This window comes from Nicotiana tabacum, chromosome 5 (genome assembly GCF_000715075.1).
Source record: "Nicotiana tabacum cultivar K326 chromosome 5, ASM71507v2, whole genome shotgun sequence".
Lineage (NCBI taxonomy): Eukaryota > Viridiplantae > Streptophyta > Magnoliopsida > Solanales > Solanaceae > Nicotiana > Nicotiana tabacum.
The window spans coordinates 121,733,316-121,757,417 of NC_134084.1; the positions used below are offsets into that span (position 1 = coordinate 121,733,316).

Here is a 24,102-nt window from a genome sequence, read left to right on the forward strand (position 1 = left end):
TCAACCCAGTCTATTTGTGTCGATCAAACTTTCTGATGTCTTCACTTGCTGGGGATAAATAGGTGCCCAATTCTTCGCAAAATACGGATTTTTTCCGTCAATCTATCTTGTCGCCTTATAGTGCCCTTCGCGGGGTTTTCACTAACAAGGCTCTCTCATTTCTCACAACTCCCGTCGCCTTATGGTGCCTGTGAAGGTTTTCACCGATAAGACTCTCTCATTTTGTATTTCTCAGCTTACGTCGCCTTATGGCGCCTGTGAAGGTTTTCGCCGATAAGACTCTCTCATCTTATTTTCTCAGCTTGGGATTGGAGTGTTGCCGATAAGATTTTTCTCTGCCGGGAATTCTTTTGGCTATTAATTCTTTCAATTCATGATCCTCATTCAGTCAGGGACCGACGTTTTATTCTTGGTTTTCATTTGCCTATCTTAACACCTCTCGGATACTGATCGGGAGGTCTTTTTTTTTTTGGATATCAATATAGGTTTTAGAAGAAAAGGATATAAAATTCAAAATAACTTTGATGGGTAAAGTATTACAACTCTTGGAATCAAACTCTTTTTTTTTTCAAAATTTAGAAACATAATTTCTGCCCCAGTTTTCTTACTTGGGGATTTTTCTTTTGATTTTTTTTTTTGTTACCTTATGACCGAGCCGTGAGGCGCCTACGTATCCTCTTTGAGGAATCAGGTCGAACGTAGTTCACTGACTCCTTTGTTTTCTTGCGACCTTCAAAAAGTTTTTTTTTCATACATTTTTTCATTAATGATTCCAAGAGAGGGGTATAAAAAGATAAGTATGGCTCAAAGGGGTAAAGCAAAGGTTAAAAGTGTTTGGATAGAAGAAAGAATTGCCTTCGTCATTTCATTATCCGATAAGCACTAAGTACAAACAAACAAATAAACAACAAAAGAAATTACACATAATATCTTTTGACTGCATCAGAATTGATAGACATGTCGACGCATCTTCCTTCAACATCTGTCAGACGCAAAGCGCCGTTGGATAATACTCTGGTCACAATATACGGCCCTTGCCAATTCGGGGCGAACTTGCCTTTTGCCTCAATCTGATGTGGGAGGATCCGTTTCAATACTTGTTGCCCTACTTCAAATTTCCTGGGGCGCACCTTCTTATTGTATGCTCTTGCCATTCTCTTCTGATATAACTGGCCATGACATACTGCTGCCAATCTTTTTTCATCCATTAAACTCAGCTGCTCTAGTCGGGCTTTGACCCATTCATCATCGTCAATCCCGGCCTCAACAATAATTCGGAGGGAAGGAATTTCAACTTCTGCTGGTATTACTGCTTCGGTTCCGTATACCAACAAATAAGGAGTCGCACCTATTGAAGTACGAACAGTAGTGCGGTATCCTAACAACGCAAATGGTAGCTTTTCATGCCATTGTCTGGATCCTTCAATCATTTTCCTCAATATCTTCTTTATATTTTTGTTGGCTGCCTCAACTGCTCCATTCGCCTTGGGCCGATACGGGGTGGAATTACGGTGTGTAATCTTAAACTGCTCACATACTTCTCTCATCAAGTTGCTGTTAAGATTAGCACCATTGTCCGTGATTATTATTTTTGGGATCCCAAATCTACAAATGATATGGGAATGGACGAAATCCACCACTGCCTTCTTGGTTACAGACTTGAAAGTTTTGGCTTCAACCCACTTAGTGAAATAATCGATGGCTACCAGAATGAACCTGTGACCGTTCGAAGCTGCCGGCTCGATAGGCCCAATGACATCCATGCCCCATGCCACAAATGGCCATGGTGTGGACATTGTGTGCAATTCCGTTGGTGGAGAATGAATCAGATCTCCGTGTATCTGACACTGATGGCATTTTCGTACGAAACTGATACAATCATGCTCCATAGTGAGCCAATAATATCCCGCTCGCAGAATCTTCTTTGCCAATACATATCCGCTCATATGGGGCCCACAGACTCCAGCATGTACCTCTGTCATCACTATCGTGGCTTGACCTGCATCAATACATCTCAGCAATCCCAGATCTGGAGTTCTTTTGTACAACATTCCTCCACTAAGGAAAAATCCATTTGCCAGTCGTCGAATGGCTCTCTTTTAATCTCCTGTTGCCTGCTCCGGGTATATTCCCATCCTGAGGTATTCCTTGATATCATAAAACCATGGCTCGCCATCCATTTCTTCTTCTATTATGTTGCAGTAGGCATGCTGATTACGAACCTGAATATACAATGGGTCAACATGGATTTTGTCTGGATGGTGCAACATCGATGCTAAAGTGGCCAAAGCATCGGCAACCTCATTGTGAACTCTCGGGATGTGTCTGAACTCCACTGATCGAAATCGCTTGCTCAGATTGTGCAAACATTGTCGATATGGTATAAGCTTCAAATCCCGTGTTTCCCATTCACCCTGGATCTGATGTACTAGGAGGTCCGAGTCTCCCAAGACCAAGACGTCCTGAACATCCATGTCTGCAGCCAATCGTAGGCCCAAAATACATGCCTCATATTCAGCCATGTTGTTGGTACAATAGAAACGTAGCTGAGCTGTAACAGGATAGTGATGTCCTGTTTCTGAAATAAGTACTGCTCCTACTCCAACTCCTTTTGCATTAGCAGCCCCGTCAAAGAAAAGCTTCCACCCTGGTTCCTCATTCAGTTCTAACTCCTCTATATGTATCACTTCTTCATCAGGAAAATACGTCCTCAAAGGCTCGTATTCTTCATCAATAGGATTCTCAGCCAAGTGATCGGCCAATGCTTGGGCTTTCATGGACGTCCTCGTCACATAGACAATGTCGAACTCTGTGAGTAATATCTGCCATTTTGCCAATCTTCCTGTGGGCATAGGCTTCTGGAAAATATACTTTAATGGATCCAGACGTGAAATAAGGTATGTAGTATGTGACGACAGATAATGCTTAAACTTCTGTGCTACCCAAGTTAGAGCACAACATGTCTTCTCAAGTTGAGTGTACTTATTCTCATAGACTGTAAACTTCTTGCTGAGATAATAGATGGCTTGCTCTTTTCTTCCTGTGATGTCGTGTTGACCCAACACGCAACCAAACGAATGATCCAGGACCGTTAGATAAAGGATTAATGGCCTCCCCGACTCAGGTGGAACCAATACAGGTGGATTGGATAAATAACCTTTGATCTGGTCAAATGCCTCCTGACATTCTGCCGTCCATTCTATCGCGGCATCTTTCCTCAGCAATCGAAAGATGGGTTCACAAGTTGTTGTGAGCTGAGCGATGAATCTGCTGATATAGTTCAATCTTCCCAACAGACTCATTACTTCTGTTTTGTTCCTTGGTGGCGGCAATTCCTGGATGGATTTGATCTTTGACGGATCCAACTCAATGCCTCGCCGACTGACGATAAATCCTAACAGCTTTCCAGATGGAACACCAAATGCACATTTGGCTGGGTTGAGCTTAATGTCGTACCTTCGAAGTCTTTGGAAAAACTTCCTAAGGTCTGCTACGTGGTCTTCCTGACGCTTGGATTTGATGACCACATCATCTACGTACACTTCGATCTCTTTGTGTATCATATCATGGAACACAGTAGTCATTGCTCTCATGTACGTTGCCCCAGCGTTCTTCAAACCGAATGGCATTACCCGATAACAATAAGTCCCCCATGGCGTAATGAAAGCTATTTTCTCTGCATCTTCTTCATCCATCAAAATCTGATGATACCCAGCGTAGCAATCCACAAAGGAGCCGATTTCTCGCCCGGCGCAATTGTCGATCAAGATATGGATATTGGGCAATGGAAAGTTATCCTTTGGGCTTGCCCTGTTCAGATTACGGTAGTCGACGCATACCCTGATCTTCCCATCTTTCTTTGGTACTGGCACTACATTAGCCAACCAATCAGGATATCGAGAGACCCGAATAACCTTTACTTGCAGCTGCTTGGTTACTTCTTCTTTAATCTTCACACTCATATCTGTCTTGAACTTCCTCAGTTTTTGCTTGACGGGAAGGCATGCCGGGTCAATGGGCAATTTGTGAACCACTAGCTTGGTGCTTAAACCCGGCATGTCGTCATACGACCATGCAAAAACATCTTTAAACTCAATGAGTGCTTTGATTAATTCTTCCCTGATGCTAGGCTCAATGTGGATGCTGATTTTGGTTTCTCGGACATTATCTGCATCCCCTAGATTTACAGCCTCGGTGTCATTCAGATTAGGCTTGGGTTTCTCTTCAAATTGGCATAGTTCTCGGTTTATTTCTTCGAAGGCTTTATCCTCATCATATTCAGACTCATCGTCATAATCGATCTCTTGTATCATTAAATCAGAGTCAGATTGATTTATTAGACTAGGTCGAAGATCCGTCGTGCATGCCATGTCATTAGAACCAGTAAAAAGAGAACTGTTTAGAAAGAGAAAAGAATAAAACAAAATTAAAATGAGACAAGAAAAGAATTTTATTAAAATGCGGGATAACAGGGTTCACACTTTTACAAGATAAAAATAAGATTTGGATTACACCCTGAATAATCCGAAAAATAAGAAAGCAAAAATCAAAGCCTACTACCAGGACTCTCCCCGAGTAGGAAGAGGAGTAACCGTCCAATTGTTGGTTTTGGCCTCAGGCCCCATAAACTGTATGTTTGTTCCGCTGGAACCCTCTCCAACTTCTACCATATTGACATCAGTGAACAATCTTTCGAAGCTCTGATTCAGATCCCCGTCAATCCCAATCAATGGCCCGAGAACTTTCGGGACTGGTGACCCCTTGGCGCTTGCTCTAACAAAAGATCTTGAGAGACGTGGCACAGGTTTGGGAAGAAACCAAACTTTCTTCTTCATTTTCCGCGCTCGTTTTACATCTGCCGCAGTCGGTTTGAACCCCAACCCAAAGGTCTCCAAATTCTTGGGCAAGGAAACAGGTTGAACAATTCCCTGAAGTTCAGCTCCCAAGCCTTTTCCTGGCATAAACCCATTACCCAGCATTTCTGAGACCATCATAACCGTTGCGGAAGCTATCCTAGGTTGCTGAATGATTTCACCCTCGGGGATCTTGTTTGCCGACACTGCATCAAACATCTGGTAGACCCAGGGACCTTTGTCATCATTGGTCTCTATGAAGGGTACAATGGCGCATCCTACGGTGCACGCAGTGTCCTCGCCGTGCAACACGACCTCTTGTCTATCCCACTCGAACTTGACCATCTGATGCAAGGTGGATGGCACTGCTTTGGCTGCATGGATCCACGGTCGTCCCAACAGAAGGTTATAAGATACCGTAGCATCTAATACCTGGAATTCCATGGTAAACTGGACTGGACCGATGGTCAACTCAAGTACAATATCCCCCACGGTGGCTGTTCCATTTCCGTCAAATCCTCGGACGCAAATGCTATTTTTGTGGATTCTTCCGTGGTCGATCTTCAATTGGTTCAGGGTGGATAATGGACAAATATTGGCATTTGAGCCGTTATCCACCAATGCCCGAGTAACTGCCGAATCTTCACATTTGACAGTTAGGTAGAGAGCTTTATTATGCTCTGTGCCCTCCACTGGCAGATCATCATCTGAAAATGTTACCCTGTTCACCTCGAAAATTTTGTTGGCAATCGTTTCCAGGTGATTTACAGAAATCTCATTGGGCACATGAGCTTCATTCAGTATCTTCATCAGGGCCCGACGATGTTCATCCTAATGGATTAATAATGATAGCAGTGAGATCTGGGCCGGTGTTTTCTTCAACTGTTCGACCAAGGAGTAATCCTGCACTTTCATCTTCTTTAAGAAATCCTCAGCTTCTTCTTCTGACACAGGTTTCTTTGTTGCAGCTGGATTGGGTCTTCTCAACTCCGCCGGAGCAAAACACCGCCCTGATCGAGTCAGTCCCTGCGCCTCACAACTATTCTCCTCCACTTGTTGTCCCTTGTACATCACCACTGCCTTCTCATACTTCCAAGGCATAGCCTTGCTATCAATCACTGGTGTTTGGACTACTGGTTTTATGATGACCGGTTCCCTGCAGACCCCCTTCACAACAACCACGGGTGTAGATGATGCTCCCGTTATTACCAACTTGGCTTGTTCTGGTTTCCTTGTAGCGGCAGATGGATTCTTCCCCAATATCACCACTGGCTTGACATCTTCCCCCTTCAACTGTACCCCTGCTTCCTCATTGATCGATTTTTCTTTCGGAGTGGCACGGATCATCATCACTGTCTGTGAGGGTTTCTTCGGCTCCCCTCCTTCGTGCACAAGATCGATCATGTGGGCTTCAGGGTGCTTTGGCAACGGGTTCTGGTTAATGTTGGGTGCCTCCGGTGCCTGTACCTCGATCTTGTTGGTATCAATAAGATCTTGTATTGCATGTTTCAACCTCCAACATTTCTCGGTATCATGTCCGGGAGCTCCCGAACAATATTCACATCTTACCGAGTGATCCATATTTTGGGGTAAGGGATTTGGTAATCTAGGCTCAACAGGATTTAATAAACCCAACTGCCTCAATTTGTGGAACAAGGCAATATAAGTTTCCCCCAACTCAGTAAAAGTTCTTTGCCTCTGCAATCTTTCATTTCTAGCGGCCGGATTTCCCCTGAAACCCATCCCTGGAGGGTTCCTGTAGGCTCTTGGTGGTGGATAGGTGTTTTGTGGTGGTGGGTATGTGTTATGTGGAGGTGGGTATGTATTGTGGGGAACCGGCGCGCGCCATTGTGGGCGAACCGGAGGTTGGGTGTATGTCTGGGCTTGATGGACGGTGAAATGTTGTTCTTGTGGTTGGTAGTAGGGTTGTGGAGGGTAATTTGGAATGTGTGGGTAGTTTAGACGATGGGGTCTGGGTTGGTAATGAGGGGAAGGACCTCTAGATCTGGACCAATTGTCGGCCTCTAATGTCGTGACCTCCTCTCTCCTTTTCTTCCCTAGCGCACCTCCCGTGCCGCTCTGAATGGCCTGAGTTGTTGCCTTAATTGCCGAATAACTCAGGATCTTATTGGACTTAAGTCCCTCTTCTATCATACCTCCCATTTTCACAACTTCATTAAATGATTTGCCAACTGACGTCACCAAGTGACCAAAGTAAGTTGGCTCGAGAGTTTGTAAGAAGTAATCCACCATTTCTCCTTCTCTCATTGGGGGATCAACTCTGGCTGCCTGTTCTCTCCATCGGAACCCAAATTCCCGAAAGCTCTCTCCGGGTTTCTTCTCGAGCTTTAGCAATGTGAGACGGTCTGGGACTATCTCAAGGTTGTATTGGAAATGTCCTGCGAAAGCCTGTGCCAAGTCATCCCAGGTGTACCACCTGCTCGGATCTTGTCTTGTATACCACTCTAATGCCGACCCGCTCAAACTCTGGCCAAAGTAAGCTATTAATAGCTCATCTTTGCCCCCTGCTCCCCTCATTTTGCTACAAAAACCCCGTAGATGTGCCATAGGATCACCATGCCCTTCGTATAAATCGAACTTGGGCATCTTGAACCCTGTTGGTAATTGAACGTCAGGGAAAGGGCATAGATCCTTGTAAGCCATGCTGACCTGGTTACCTAACCCGTGTATGTTCCTGAAGGATTGCTCCAGGCTTTTAAATTTCCGCATCACCTCGTCCTGCTCTGGGCTCTTAGCCGGCTTTTCAATCTCCGCCGGGACCTCAAAGTGGGGATTATAGGTATGTGGCTCGGGTGCTTTGAATGTGAGTTCAGGGGGTAATATTGTGTATCGTGAGCCTGAAACAGTGGCTCACTAGATGATCTGTGCAATGGGGCTGGGGGAGGTGCCACAAAGACGGGAACATTTGGTGGAGGAGGGTTTTGAGTGGGTGGTGGAGCTTGGGAATCATAAGCCTCTCTTCCCTGATAATAGTGATGGCTTGGGAAACTTGTTGAAGGACCGGGAGAGGGGTATTCCGGCGTGTGTGTTGGTTGGAGGGTAGGAGTAACGGGTAGTTCTTGCCCCTTCTGGGCTCTAGCTAAGGCTATCTGCATTTCATTCATTTCTAGCCTCATTTTTTCCATTTTCTCCAGGGCTTCCTTCAGCATCTGATTGGCCGTTTTTTCTGACTCAACGCTGTTGTCTGACCCAGTCATGCTTTCTGGTATAGGACCTTTTGATCTTGTTTGATAATGGTACGGTGCCAGTACGCTCTAACAACTAACTGATATTGATTGGAAAAACAACAAACTTGTCAGTGTTAGAGTCTTAACAGATATTGTAATTGCACGTTAGGGGGATGCAATGCTCCTAGGCAGTTAATCATTTCTAACATGCTTTTGCTCTGACCGCATGCATCATCCCGACTTATTTTTGCTCTGACAAATATATTTTTTTTTCTTTTTTTTTAATTACGGTCGAATCCTATAGAGATTGCCTACGTATCGTGACCCCGCACGAATCAGACCAAGCGTAGTTCGTGCCATAAGACCAAATTTTTTTATTTTTTTTTATTACTCAAAATAATGCTATTACAAGCCATCACAAAAAAACAAAAATACAGACTTTATATATATATATATATATATATATATATATATATATATATATATATTTTATTTATTATATTTTTTTTTTTGAGAATGTTTGAAGAAAAAAAAACATATGGGTAGACAACAGACTCGAAAAACAAACAAGTGCAAGATTGAACTAGGGATACATTAAAGCTTTGAATTTTGGTGCCCGCGAGGCATCATTCGGCCTTTCCGCGGGCTTGGGGGTCAGGCTTCTTTGCAAGCTTTTTAGTTCCTCCATGATCTGATGGACATAACCCATGACTGAGGCAAAAAGGATATCACGAGGCATCTCTTCACATGTTAGGCACTTCATGGTGATATAGCGCCCTATATCATTGATCCTACCCCTGATTCTATCCCTCTCTATGCACAGCTGTTCTATTCGTTGATTCTTTAGTCCCAATATTCGAGTATTGTCAATGAGCTGCTCTTGGAACCTCTCAATTTGTTCTTCCATCCGGGCTATCGACTCATAGCAGCGTTCTCTATCTGTTCTAGCATCCTGGGCTTGTTTGAGGACCCGATTATTGAGAATGGAGTTTATCTCTCTCAATGTCGCAACACTCATTTCGTAGTCCCTTTTTACTTGCCATAGGTGCTCTCTCCGTGATGTTGTAACTGTGGCCCACCTGACCCGCATTCTTGTTATACAAGCCTGGGATCTCTCCAAGTCTTCTCGGCTTTGGCTGACTTGATTTCTCAATTCCGCTATCAACCTTTCATCAGAGCGACATTTCTGTCGGTCGCTATCACTCTTACCGACTTGGCGAATTCGGGCTTTCAGTGCCTGGTTTTCTTTGGCTAATTTGTTCTTCTCACCCTACTCTGAGGCTACTTGAACGTTGTTTTCAAACATAAGCCTTTCAATTTGTCGCTTCAACTTCCCGATTTCAACCCGGTAGCCTTCCTCTCTCACTAACCAGCCCCACTGTTCCTGCGAATCATCCGTAAATTGTTGGACGTGAGCTCTTTTGGCAGGCCTTTGACGAATCTGGAACCTTTTCCCGAACCAAACATCGTATTTTGGGTCTACCTCACCCTTAGCCAGCTCTCGAACCATAGTCTTGGGTTTAAGGAATCTACATTCATGCCACAACTTTCTAATTTTTCCTTCGGGGAACACGACTCCTGGACTCAACTCAATGGCGTGCTTGCTTAGATCCTCATCAGTGGGAATTACCTGAAATCTTCCTAGTTGGCGCAGTACCCGATGAGGAGCATATGGATGGATGCTACGAAGTCCCATCAAAAGAACATGACATTCCTCGGCCGCCATGTATATTACCTCAGTATCATTCAACCACCCAAATGCCCATTCAACTTGGTCGGTTGTTGTTGACCTCAATCGTGCAAGCCATGCTTCGACGCCTTCGGGAAATATGACGCCTGTCATTCGTTTCTCAAAGCCGCTAATGCAGTTTCTCTCAGTCAACCCGTGGTTCATGTATCCCACTCGGTGATGGAGGTGTTCTTGCATCCACAGCTGGAGTAACAGATTGCATCCCTGAAAGAACTTGCCTCCTTCTCGGCATATAGTTAAAGCTCGGTAGATTTCGGACAAAATCAAAGGAACCACAGTACTGTCGGTTCTTTTGATTGCAACATCGGCCATCCCTACAAGGCCTATCTCTATTTTTTATCTTTGCGGGGACAGACCACAACTCCCAGAAATGCTGTGATAAATGCCAAAGTACGTCTTGCTTCCCACTTGATTCTGTTCCCAGTGTGAATCAATCCGAGGTTTGGTTTTTCCAAACCCTGAGGAATTCCGTACCGTTGATACAAGAATTGGAGAGTACAACATCCCTTCGACAAATCATCATTCTGCATCTTCCGACTAATGCTTAGCAAATCCAAGAACGCGTGCGGAGATACTGGTCTTGGTGAAAGTAAATATTGCCCTCTTAGTTTCCCATTCAACCCCGCATATCCGGCGACTTCCTCTAGTGTAGGTGAAAGTTCAAAGTCAGCAAAACGAAACACGTTGTGTGTTGGGTCCCAGAACGGTATTAGAGCCTCGATTATATCTGTCCTTGGCTTGATATTCAACAGATCGACAAAACCTCCCAAAACTCTTTCCACTATCTTTATACTATCCTTTCCCATATCATTCCACCACATGTGGAGTTGCGAAGGGACCTCGCTACACACTGAGAATGGTTCATTTTGACTTGTGCTCATCCTGCACATTTATTATAGTGATTAAAGAAGGAAAAACTTTTATTTGACTTAAAAACTATCTATATTCTAAAGAAATATTTTTTGGATTTTAATTTTTTTTTTTTTTTTTTTGAGAAAAAACTTTTAAGGAGAAAGGAAATATTTTTGAACTAATATTCTGAATTTATGAAAGAAATACTATAGAAAAAAAATATTTTTGAATTTTATTTTGAATATCTTTTAAATAAATAATTGGGATTTTGAGATTAAAAGGAAATATACTTTTTTTTTAAAAAAAATTGAGGTCTAAAAGAAAAACTTTCTAAAGAAGTGAGTAATGTTAAATATTTTTGGATTTTTTTTTTGAATACGGTGAGCCGAAACCAAAGAGGTTTGCCTCTGATCTCACATCCGGTGAGAATCAGACCCGCGTAGTTCAGGCTATAAACTAACTAATTTTTGAAAACAAACAAATTTTTTCCTTTTTCTTTTATAGCAAAAAAACTATTTTCCTTTTTCATTTATTTATTTTTTTTTTGAAAATAAAGCAAATTAAAATAAAAGACTTATTCCTACACATTTTCTGCTTTCTAAGCAAACAAACAATTAAAAGTAAAAATATATATGTTTTTTTTAAAAAAATTCGGCAGCATTTCGATAGTACTTGGACACTGATTTTTCTAAATTAATCATCTAACTTTCCACTTGCTATTTTTATTTTATTTTATTCTTTACACTCCCGAGACTCAGAAGCCGGTCAACATGCAAGACCGAGCAAATAAATGCACATAAAACAAATAAGATGCATCAGGATGGTCATTTTCATTTTTGGTGCACCTGTCCTAGACAGACCCAACCCCTGTGTTGAGCCTCCAAAGTCAGATGCACGTGATGCAAACAAACGTTCCTACTAGGGATCCGGCATGTGGTTTTGTTATACTAAGTTCAGAACCTGGGTGTTTGTTCTAGACCTGGCTTACCCGAGCGGACAGCTCGAGCCGAGGGGGGGTAGCGTACCGGGAATACAGAAGCTTCACCGGCTTAGCAACTTGTCCGAACCTCGTTCTAAATTGGGATTTTACACTATACAGAAAAGAAGTCGTACGAAGTACACCCTTCTTCATGATTTAGAAGACTCAGAGAGGAGATGGGTTTCGGCACAGGTTATACACAATTCACGTAATATCAAAGCGGTAAAAGAAGCATTTAGCACATTAGGCTCAAACATGTAAAAATCAGATAAAACCAAATATGACAATTTATATGAGCTCGAACTTCTAACCCTGAACCACTGGTTATGGGTCATGTCCCCGGCAGAGTCGCCAGAGCTGTCACACCTCCTTTTTCCGCCCCCGCGAGGGTACAAGGAGTTTTTTTCAATTAAAGGACAGTCGAAACGGGATTGGTTTAATTATTTCAGAGTCGCCACTTGGGAGATTTAGGGTGTCCCAAGTCACCAATTTTAATCCCGAATCGAGGAAAAGAATGACTTTATATTACAGTCTGCGTACCAGAAATCCGGATAAGGAATTCTGTTAACCCGGGAGAAGGTGTTAGGCATTCCCGAGTTCCGTGGTTCTAGCACGGTCGCTCAACTGTTATATTCGGCTTATTTATCTGATTTTTAATACAATTATGAACCATGTGCAAATTTTATCTTTTACCGCTCTATTATCATTATTTTTTAGGAATGTGAACATCGCTTAAAACATATCTTTGGACTGTGTCACATGAAATGCACCCACAATCCGAAACATATTTTATTTGATGTTTTAGGATTTAGATTTGGGTCGCATGAAATGCGCATCCGAGTTTAAGAAGGTAAAATTAATTAAATCGCGCCTAAAGAGTCTAGCGCGTCATTATCTTTGGGGAAGGAAGTGAAATTCACTAAACAATCCATCCCAAATTCTAAGTAATTTTTTAAATAATTAAATAAATAAATGAGATTGGATAATCCTGTAAATTTGTATTATTTACATCTATTTATTTTTAGCGAAATCCTTCCTTATTTTAAGAAAATCCTTTAATGACTACCTTTTATTATTACTAAGTTTGTCTATAAATATAAAATCAATATCTACATTCTTGAAAATAACATATTAAATAGAAGAGAAAAACAAATATTAACAGAAAGTAATAAAAATTATAATCATAAATACAACATGGAATTATCGAAAAATAAAATAAAATAAAATAAAATAAAAAAACTAATTATCCCATAGTTTGATTAAAAATTTAAATTGTTAGTAAGACTTAAGCTTATTGAAACTAATTATTTATAAATACTGAAAATTGAAAGAAAGAAAAAAAAAAACTTGATTACTAAACCATATTTCTAAAAAATTTAAACGATTTAACCTTAACTAACTTTGTTTTAATTTACATCATGTCCTAATACTTGTTCGCAAACTAATTCATGTTTTAACTGAAATTGACTACATGATTCCGATTAACTTATCGTTGACGAAAAACCTTATGAATAAGGAACTTAGTTAACTTTTGCCAAACTGATTCAATAACGCCATTTTTACGTTATTTCTTCTATTTTTTTCTATTAAACAGTTTTAATTAATAATCAGGCTTAAATATATTTCCTAATAATCTGGTTAAGGCGTTATTTAATATGTCGCTATAATATGCCTAGTTATGCCAATGACAGTGATTTACAGAATAATAATACATGAATAACCTAAATACAATACAAAAAATTAAATTAAACTAAATTAAAAAATTTAACACTCCATTCTTCATTTCAGCTTACAAAATGCCAAAATTACAGTTGTGTACCTGATATTGTCAATATAATAAAGAAGAAAGTCAGCAACGTAATACGTAACACAGCAACAGCAACAATAACCAGCAATAACCAGTCAACGAAAATCCCAGCGACAGCTTTGAAAAATTCAAAATAAAATCCAGGAATGCCAAAAATAACGGACAAAAACCAAGGGAGATTTTCAGATTTTTGAAAGGCTAGTTAATCTTCAACCCTTAATTTCTACACCTGTATACCAGAATATTTATCAGGTGTGTACTACTTTCTCTTCTAATTTTCAACTTTTTTTTTTATTCTTTCTTTGTATGTTTTTCTTTTCTTGAGAGTTTCAATATTTTTTTTTCGGAATAAATGTTCAACTCTTTTTTTTTTATCTCTTTTTTTTCTCCCTCCTCTATCATTTTTCAGACCTCTCTATATATAATCCCTAACCTTTAATCAATTAAAATCAATCCCTTTCTCTACCAAACCCATTATCTTCTCACTCATCCCCATTACATTAAATAAATATATCACACCACCCCATTATATTTTGTCCCTCATGCTTCAAATAAAATAATGCAAGATTCCCCTTTAAATTAAATCTTGTCCCCCCTTTATATTAAATAATCATATCACAACCCACCCCATTTCATTTTGTCCCCCATGCTTCAAATAAACAATTACAAAAATGTACAATTCCTAAACTACCCCTTCCGACCTTACTGAAATTACCAAACTACCCCTGAACGTATTACAAATTTACCAAACTACCCATCAGCTATAACACATCAATTAATCAAACTTAACCAAAATATAGACAATATGATCAATTTCTAACAATGTTCAAACAACAATATGAACACGGATGAACATCATAACAACAATATCACATGAACATGATTTTAACAACATTTCAACAACAAATCACATGAACACAAATTGAACAACCAAGAACAACCAAAATTTGATTGAACAATATTTTTGGCAACAACAAACCTATTTTTCGGATTTAAACAACAACAACAATCAAACAAGTATATTTAGATTCTTAAATTCAATAATATTGAACTTAAAATCAACTCTAACAACATTATAACAAACAATTCTTATATTAAACTTTAAACACGATTATGAGACTAATTCAAGAAATAATCACAAATGGTAAACAAGAAATCAAACTATACACATTTCGGATTCAAAATCAAACAAACATAATATGAACATGAATGAAAAGATTCAACCACAATAACAAACTTTATTCAAATTTCGAATTGAACTTAAACAAAACAAATAAACATATTCAAATCACTAATCTTCAAATAATCAATTAATCTTTCTTAATTAAATCCAACAAAAAAAATATAACAAAGATACATGATCATGAATGAAATCTATATTAAACAAACAACGGATTCAAGCGATTTAAACTAAATCTAACAATATTAAACCTAAACTAACAATTCCTTTTTTGCAAAAATTAAATTAACATGAAATAAACTGAAAATCAATTAATTAAATTTTCATTTGACTCTGAAAATTAAACCAACCAAACATATGAACAAACTAAAAAAAAATTATTTCAATGATGAACAAACAAAACAAGAATTGAATCATTTATCGATTTTGGATCCGAAAAATACCAAACAAAAATATGGACGATAAATGAGATCCAAAAAACCACTAACCGGAAATGAAACGACGAACAACGACCAACCAACGACGAACTCGGACAGTGATCGACGACATCGACCAAAACTACTCCATGTACGCGAACTCGACTGGACTGAAGCAGTAGCATCCGCTACTGCTGGACATCAGAGCTTGAATGGACGCAGCAGCAGCTCGGACGCGAGGAGGAGCAGCGGCGACGGTGTGGAGGAGCAGCGGCGAACGTGTGGAGAAGCAGCGGCGACGGTGTGGAGGACGACGAAGCAGTGGCTATGGCTGTTTGAGCTGAAGAAGACGACGTGAGGCAGCAGCTATTGCGGACGCTGAAGCAGAAGCAGCGGGTAATCCATGGTCGAGCTTGAGCTCGTCAATGGAGAAACAACGCTGGGACGATGGACTGTTGTGTCGTTTGCTTGTGTATGTGTGTGTGAGTGTGACGACGTGAGGGGGTGTTCGTGGTGGAGGGTGGTCGACGTTGGTGAGGGCAGCCATGGTTGTGCTTTGGAGTTTTGAGGAAGAAGAAGGAGAAATGGGGGGGGGGGGCGGATGCTTAGGCATTTTTAGGTTTTTCTTTCTTTTTTTTTGTTTTATTTTGTTTGTAAAATAATAGGGGTGTTGGGTTATGGACTGGGTCGACCCAGTTCGAAATGGACTGGGTCGTAGGAAAGGTTGGGCCATTTTTTGGGCCTGTGGCTTGAAATTGAAGAAGATGCCCAATTCCGACTTTCTTTATATTTTCGCTCTCTTTTCTTCTTTTATTTTTCTAAAACTAAATTATAAAAATACTTAATCTATTATTAAGAACTAAATTAAGTTATAAAAGCGCAAATTAACTCCCAATAACAATTAACGCACAATTAAGTATTAATTACGCATAAAATTGTATATTTGGACATTAAATGCTAAAAATGCAAACGATGCTTATTTTTGTAATTTTTTTATTTTTTGTAAAACAAATTTAATTATTATCAATTATAGAATTAAATCCTACATGCAAAATGCGACATATTTTTGTATTTTTTTATTAATTTAGCAAATAAACACGCACAGACAACTACAAATAATTATTTAAAATATCACAAAATTGCACACCAAAGAAAAATCATTTTATTTTTTTGAATTTTTGGGAGTAATTCTCATATAGGTCAAAAATCACGTGCTTACACCAATCGGTTCCAAAGGTAACAATCCTTGAAAAATAGTATGAGCTAATGATCAAAATGATTATAATGAGGAGGAAATAAGCTCTAGAAGAGCCCACGACATAACATTTCATGAAACTCCCGAAAAAGTTCAGGTACCTGAAAATAAAGAAAGTGATGAGATCTCCACAAGTTATGTCGCTTCGGAACTGACACAAAATGATCGTCGACGATATATTTAATACAATATAGTGCACAATATTGTAAAAGATTGTGAGGATCGGACTAGCAGTTCAGACACTTGAAGATGTCATACCATTTAGATACAAGTCTTAACCTATATGACTTATTTGGCTAAATCTATGTGAAGATCCTTGAAGGATTGAAAATGCCCGAAGCATATAATTCAAAGTCTTGAGAAATTTACTCGATCAAATTATAAAGATCTTTGTACGGTTTAAAGCAATCTGTGCGCGTGTGGTATAATCGTCTCAGTAAATATTTGCTGAAAGAAAGTTACATAAATTATGTTATTTGTCCATGTATTTTTATAAAGAAAATGTCATCAAAATTTGTTACACTTGTTGTTTATGTTGGTGACATAAATCTTATTGGAACTCCGGAAGAGCTCCAAGAGGGTCTTAAACATACTTTTACATGGACAAAGTGTACCCATTAAGTACACCAATGAATATTCAATCACTTGAAGTGAATAAGGATCCGTTCCAACCTCTAGAAGAGGATGAGGAGCTCTTTGGTCCTGAAATACTCTATCTCGGTGTAGATGGTGCACTTATTTATCTTGCTAATGCTAACAAAAGTGGTGCAGATCGTATTGGTAATGCAGATGCAGGTTATTTATCCGATACTCATAAAGCTCGATTTCAAACCGGCAAGCAGAGAGTGCATATGATTGAGATCAGTGATTCATTCGAGAAACATGTGGGTTGGAATGTGATAAAAGACCCACAATATTATACGGAGACAATATTTCATGCATAGCACTATTAAAGGGAGGATTTATAAAAGGAGATAGAACGAAGAACATTTCACCAGAATTATTCTACATACATGATCTTCAGGAAAATTGTGACATTGATGTGCATCAAATTAGTTCAAGTGACAATCCAACAGATTGTCTTTACCAACATCAATTTTTGAGAATATGGTATACAAGATTGGAATGCGGAGACTCAAATATTTGAAATAAGGTTTTCTTCAGGGGGAGTAAAATGCGCGTTGTACTCTTTTTCCCTTACTAAGGTTTTTCCCACAGGGTTTTCCTTATAAGGTTTTTAATGAGGCAGCCAACAATGCGTATTACTAAATATGTGTACTCTTTTTCCTTCACTAGGATTTTTTCCCACGTGGTTTTTCCTAGTAAGGTTTTAATGAGGCATATTATCTTTTAATGAACATCCAAGGGGGAGTGTTATAAATATATTATATTATGGATGTTCATTTAGTACTCCGTTGTAAATAAGCTTCCTGAAGAAGTTTATCCATATGGGACTCCACCGTAAATATGTTTATCTATTTAAGTACTCTATTGGAAATAAGCTTCCTGAAGAAGCTTATCACTTCGATACCCGGTTATGGATAAACATTACCCCCGGTAGAAGATTATCCATACCGGGTATAATAAGCTTATCCTTTCAGTACCCAGTTATGGATAAACATTACCCCCGGTAGAAGATTATCCATACCGGGTATAATAAGCTTATCCTTTCAGTACCCAGTTATGGATAAACATTACCCCCGGTAGAAGATTATCCATATCAGGTATAATAAGTTTATCCTTTCAGTACTCCGTTATGGATAAACATTGCTCTCAGTAGAAGATTATCCATATCTGGTATAGTAGCAGCTTACACAGCAACTTCCTTTCTTCTATAAATAGAAGAGATTTCAGTTCATTATGTACATCAGTTTGAATCGAATAATATATCAGTTTCTCTCTATACTTGTCTTTACTTTATAGTCTTTATTTTATAACACTTTTTAAATAGTAGTAATAGTTTGTTCTACTTGTCATCTCTTTAAAATATATATATATATATAACACACACACAAATAAAAATGGTGTAGATCTAGAGATAATTTATTAAGTAAAATCCGTTTTCTTTTGTTCTTTCTTTTAAGTTATTAAGTATAAAGGAGCAGGTATCATATATGCATACCGAATGGCTTATGCCGATTAAATCCAAATAGAAGTTTCTTTATTACTTGGGCAGCTGCACAATCACTTGTTGTAGTGGCTTCTTTTTCATCAATTTTCACTAAATTGAATTCTGGTATATTTTCCTCGGAAACACCAGCTTTTCGAAGGTAAAGTAAGAGGAAACAACTTTTTAGTTGAAAATTTAAACCAAATAAGGAACCAATTAAAGGTGAGAATTTAGGAAACTCCAGGTCAATATTATGTTCCAGCCTTTGCATTCCGCCATTAGCATTAACATGGCAAGGTCAGTCATATCTTGATATCTTCATCCGATTATTTGTCCTAAGGTGTACTTACTACGTGCTGATAAGCTTATATTCATGAGATATAAGGAAGATTACATTTTCTAAAGTGTATATGTATGGAAATTGACAAGAGACTTGGCAATGTTCAAACAAATCATACTGATCACATTAACACTTTACAGTTGCATCCGATAAGCATGAAAACATATGGCATGCCCAGTCTATGAAATCAAACCATCAACCGCGTTTCAATCCCAAATTAACCTATTCTAGATCTATTAGCAGATTGAAAAATCTTAAGGTAAAATTCTTTTGAAAAAAGGAAGAAGATTATTCTAGTGGTATACATGCAAAAATGCTCCGAACAACCTGTCTTGGTACCAGGAAAAGGTTTAATATGCTTATAGCAAACTATACTTTGTGCCATTGCTAGTGCATTTTGACCGAAGCCTAATTCAGGGCAATCTCTTTTGCCTTCCTCGGTCATATGAAATCAACGCAGACCAATCCATGATTTGAAGATATTAAGGGCAACAGTCAAAGATTAATGTTCTATTACAGCTTAAAATGCAAGAGAATCCAAGGACAAACGTAGACTGAAGTGCTTTGTGTCACAGTCAAGATACATCATGCACTCAAGAGCATGTGCCTAATGAAGTTGGAAAGAAAATATGGAAAACCAAGACTCAATTCCAATAGAAGGAAAAAAACAGCTAGGAGATTTAATTATTAAGCCTGTGCGGACAGAGTTGCTAAAAATTTATACTAGTGATACTGGTTAGAGGACGAAATAGTGAAATAGTGAAAGTGTGTGCAAGTTGGTCTGAACACTACCTCCGGCACAAAAAAGAAACACAAAAAGAAAGAAGAAAGATCGAAAGATACATGATATCTTCAGTAGTTTCAATAAAATGGGGAACTGCTAGGTAGACAGTATAAATCATGGTAAAAGCAAAGGATTTCAAGAAGAAACTACAGAAAGTTGATTCGGGGGACTAGTCCACTAATCAGGGACGGAGCTAGCCCATCAGCTATGGGTTCGGCAGAACCCATTAGCTTCGGTCCAAATACTATATTTGTCTGGTGAAATTCATTGACTATGTAACTTAAAAGGATTAGAACCCCGAACGTATAACCTTCAAATTCTGGCTCCATCTCTGCCACTAATTCAGTTCACACAGTGTTGCACAGAAGGAGCAATAGAAGTCAGCTGAACTGCTAGATATAATGTGTCATTGATTAAACGTGATCACCTATGGGGAAATTGACAGAGGAACTACCAAAAACAGGATCATGGTCTAAATATTTCGTCTCAACGAATCTATAACTTGATTAGGAGGCTGTCACTATAGGCATAGCAAATAGGATTACATAGATCAATGGCCGAAAGCTAGAATCTTTTTAGTCAAAAATGATGAAGTGCCTCCAACTGAATCATATAAAATCCAACAAAATATCTTGGATTAATATTCAACTGATATCAGTGACGACAGTGTACCTGTTGATACAACAATATCACCCAAAAAGATTCTAGATAATAATTTCATCTTCCTTCAATACACTTAAGCCACATATAAACAACTGAAGAAACTTGTAAAAACATTTCTCCATTGCCTATATACAAAATATATAACTAGAAACATCAAGCTCAGTGTAGATATCTAAAACAAAATCTATCAGTTATATCAACATATTTTGAACATATTTCAATCCTGAAAACCTGTTTGGCGCCACACGGCATTGCGAACCTGACGAAGATCCCTCCCTTTGAGAGTTCTTCCGACGCCTTCCAGCATCGAGAACGTGGTTCTAGGAGATCGCATTGACCCTCTGGCCACCATCTCGTGCGGCGGCAACATCTCATCATCGGCATCATCTTCGTCAATTTCAATATCAGCAAGATCGCCGTTCCTCAGTGCCTTCTTCGGCATCATCGGAACATTCACTGGAGCCGAGTGCTGGAACTTCCTCGCCGGCATGGATTTTGAGTGATTAAAATTAAAATTATCCGATGGAGGCTTAGGAATTGAAGGTATTGCACGTGGAAACGGCATCACTGTAGAAGGCGAAGCTGAAATCGGCGCCGTACCGGAGGGCGAGGAAGTGATTGAAGACTTCCGACGGAGAACAGGCAGATCAGTTTTCCGGTGATCCTCCGATAATGCAGCGAGAATACCAAACTTCTCATGCTTACGAAAGGACTGACGGCGACTATTTTGTGAAGGAGAAGTAGAGCGGCGTTGAGATTCAGTGAAGTCTCTTCCAGTCCAGAACACGTCATCTTCGTTGAGCTCATCATCATCGGCGACCGATGAATCTACCCCTCCGCCGAGAGCAGCATCACTCTGCGGCGGAGAGAACACGCCGAGGAACCGATCGGACGAGGGAGATTGACGGTGGCGGAAGCTAACGATGCCGTTTTGATCCATTGGTGGTCACACGAAAAAGCTCTTTTGGTCGTTGCGTATGTGGAACGTCACTGATACAATACAATCTTCTAAGACCAAAGAGATTTTTTTGAATTCATATAGGTCCCACTTTCTCTTTTTGGGGCCCGCTTCTTATCAGACGGTTTACAATAACTCTAGTAGGACTCACTAGTTATGGAAGATGTTCTAGAAGCTGGGGCCAAGACGTGGCGGTAGGACGCAGAGGGTTCTATTCAACTGTGGATCCGGGACACGTCATAATCTATCCTTTTCACAGGAGTTAAGGATTGGAATATCCAGCTCTTTAAATTTGTTAAAATCTTTATCTATCGAATATTTAGTAAATTTCTTGTCATGATTTAATTGCCAGTAGACGTTTATACAAAATATGTTGGCGATTAACATGAGTAATATACCTGTTTGCTCAAAAAAGTGTAAAACCATTTTGACAAACTAATTATTAATAATATGGAAGGTAAATTTTAGCCAAACATAATTAATCTCAGATTCAAATACACAAAATGAGAAAATAGAAGGATAAGAACTTGTAGTATTATTATTATTATTATTATAATCATACATCAAGCGGGAGAGATAAGCTTACACCCAAGATGAATTTGCGTCGTAATCATGAGAGCAAGGAAAAAGAGGGAAACGTTGATGAAGGAGAGATTACTCTTTTTGACTCTCTCATAGTTGATGAAGGAGTTAAGGATTGGAATATCCAGCTCTTTAAATTTGTTAAAATCTTTATCTAACGAATATTTAGTAAATTTCTTGTCATGATTTAATTGCCAGTAAACGTTTATACAAAATATGTTGGCGATTAACATGAGTAATATACCTGTTTGCTCAAAAAAGTGTAAAACCATTTTGACAAACTAATTATTAATAATATGGAAGGTAAATTTTAGCCAAACATAATTAATCTCAGATTCAAATACACAAAATGAGAAAATAGAAGGATAAGAACTTGTATTATTATTATTATTATTATTATAATCATACATCAAGCGGGAGAGATAAGCTTACACCCAGGATAGATTTGCGTCGTAATCACGAGAGCAAGGAAAAAGAGGGAAACGTTGATGAAGGAGAGATTACTCTTTTTAACTCTCTCATAGTTGATGAAGGAGTTAAGGATTGGAATATCCAGCTCTTTAAATTTGTTAAAATCTTTATCTAACGAATATTTAGTAAATTTCTTGTCATGATTTAATTGCCAGTAGACGTTTATACAAAATATGTTGGCGATTAACATGAGTAATATACCTGTTTGCTCAAAAAAGTGTAAAACCATTTTGACAAACTAATTATTAATAATATGGAAGGTAAATGTTAGCCAAACATAATTAATCTCAGATCCAAATACACAAAATGAAAAAATAGAAGGATAAGAACTTGTATTATTATTATTATTATTATTATAATCATACATCAAGCGGGAGAGATAAGCTTACACCCAGGATAGATTTGCGTCGTAATCACGAGAGCAAGGAAAGAGAGGGAAACGTTGATGAAGGAGAGATTACTCTTTTTGACTCTCTCATAGTAGATGCCTTGAACCCCCCCCCCCTTTTCTGGACTCAACTTTCCATATATATATATATTAGCAATTTTCTCTTTTATCCAATGGTCTTTGACTGGCATACTTTTTCATGACCATGCCTCTCATCACTCGGCCAGACTTCACGCTCGTTCTGCGATATAAGCTTTCCGGCGATTTGACCTCTGCAATGACCAAGGTACTTTTTATTATTATGCCTCATGGGCGTAGTTATGGCTCGGTCGGCCCCTTATCGTTCCTTTTAAGAGTGATCATCCTGTGGTCAGATTTTGACTCATACAGTTAGTCCCTCCGTCCGTTGGGGTCGTCTCTTGGCGATCTCAATGGACGGACTTTGTCGATTCAAGAGTGAGGAAAAATCGGAACGTTACGCGTCGAACGAGACCCTTAGGGCGTGGTGGCGACGTGACATTTCAGTGGCGCCATCGAACTATTACGTCAGTTCGGAGTTGAATCATTGCATCGATCCGAAACGTCGTGAATTCCTATCGTTCATCATTATGGCGCACGTTTCCCAAGCACCATATCGTTTCCCGTGCCCTTTCAATTTTTTGATTGGCGGCTCTTGGGTTTCCCGCTCTGAACATTTGTGTCTCTATAAATTGAGGGAAACCATCATTAGATTGTTACGCTTTTCGATTCATCTGAGAATCTTGCAAATCTCCATCTTCTTCAGTACTTCATACTCTCGACTTCATACTTCTGCTTCCGTCAAAGTTTTGACGTGAGCATCCTCTCTTTTCCATCATCACCCTGGTTTATTCCGATCAAATTCAGACAAATGGCTGGTTCCTCTTCCCAGAATGATAGGTTCGTCGAAGCTCCGGTGCCGGAAAATGACGCGCCCATTCTTGAAGAGGGTGTGGAGGCGGCGGAAGATGAGGGAGTTCCAACAGCGGCTGAGATATTGCCCCGTCCGGGGGAATTATGGACTGATTTCAATAGCCCTGCCGGAGAAGAACCGGATCCTACACCCTCTACCATGGATGAAGCGGCGATAGCGGCGCTCAAGACCAAGTGGGGAATTTCAAATCATATTGAAATGGTCCCGGCAACGATGACAGACATTATTCACTTTCACCGCCCAGGGTACTACGCATTCTACGCGTACCCTTTTGTTGTCGGGTATACGCTTCCTCTCCCCTCTCTAGTGACAGACTTTTGTCGTTTCTATGAAGTGTGTCCGGCTCAGCTTTCACCGTATATGTACAAACTCTTCCTCATGTTGCTCAAGTATGCGGAGCTCGCTGGCCGAGGGGTCACTTTGGGGCATATGCTTAATATTTTTGCCCCTCAACTTATTCGAGGCACGATGATCCACATGCACCACCAAGGAACAAAGAGTTTGGTGGTTAAGATGGACGACAAGGCTAATCGTCGTTTCTGGGAAAGTTATTTTTACGTGAGGACCGAGCACC

At 39.5% G+C, this 24,102-nt stretch overlaps 1 protein-coding gene across 1 annotated transcript; it reads right to left on the reverse strand.

Annotated features, from left to right (window-relative positions):
- Positions 1–20,216: 20,216 nt before the first annotated feature.
- Positions 20,217–21,316, reverse strand: LOC107814756 (uncharacterized). The gene has a single exon (XM_016640211.2). The coding sequence runs from the start codon at positions 21,115–21,117 to the stop codon at positions 20,395–20,397; it is 723 nt and encodes a 240-aa protein (XP_016495697.1). The 5' UTR covers positions 21,118–21,316; the 3' UTR covers positions 20,217–20,394.
- Between the last annotated feature and the right edge of the window lie 2,786 nt (positions 21,317–24,102).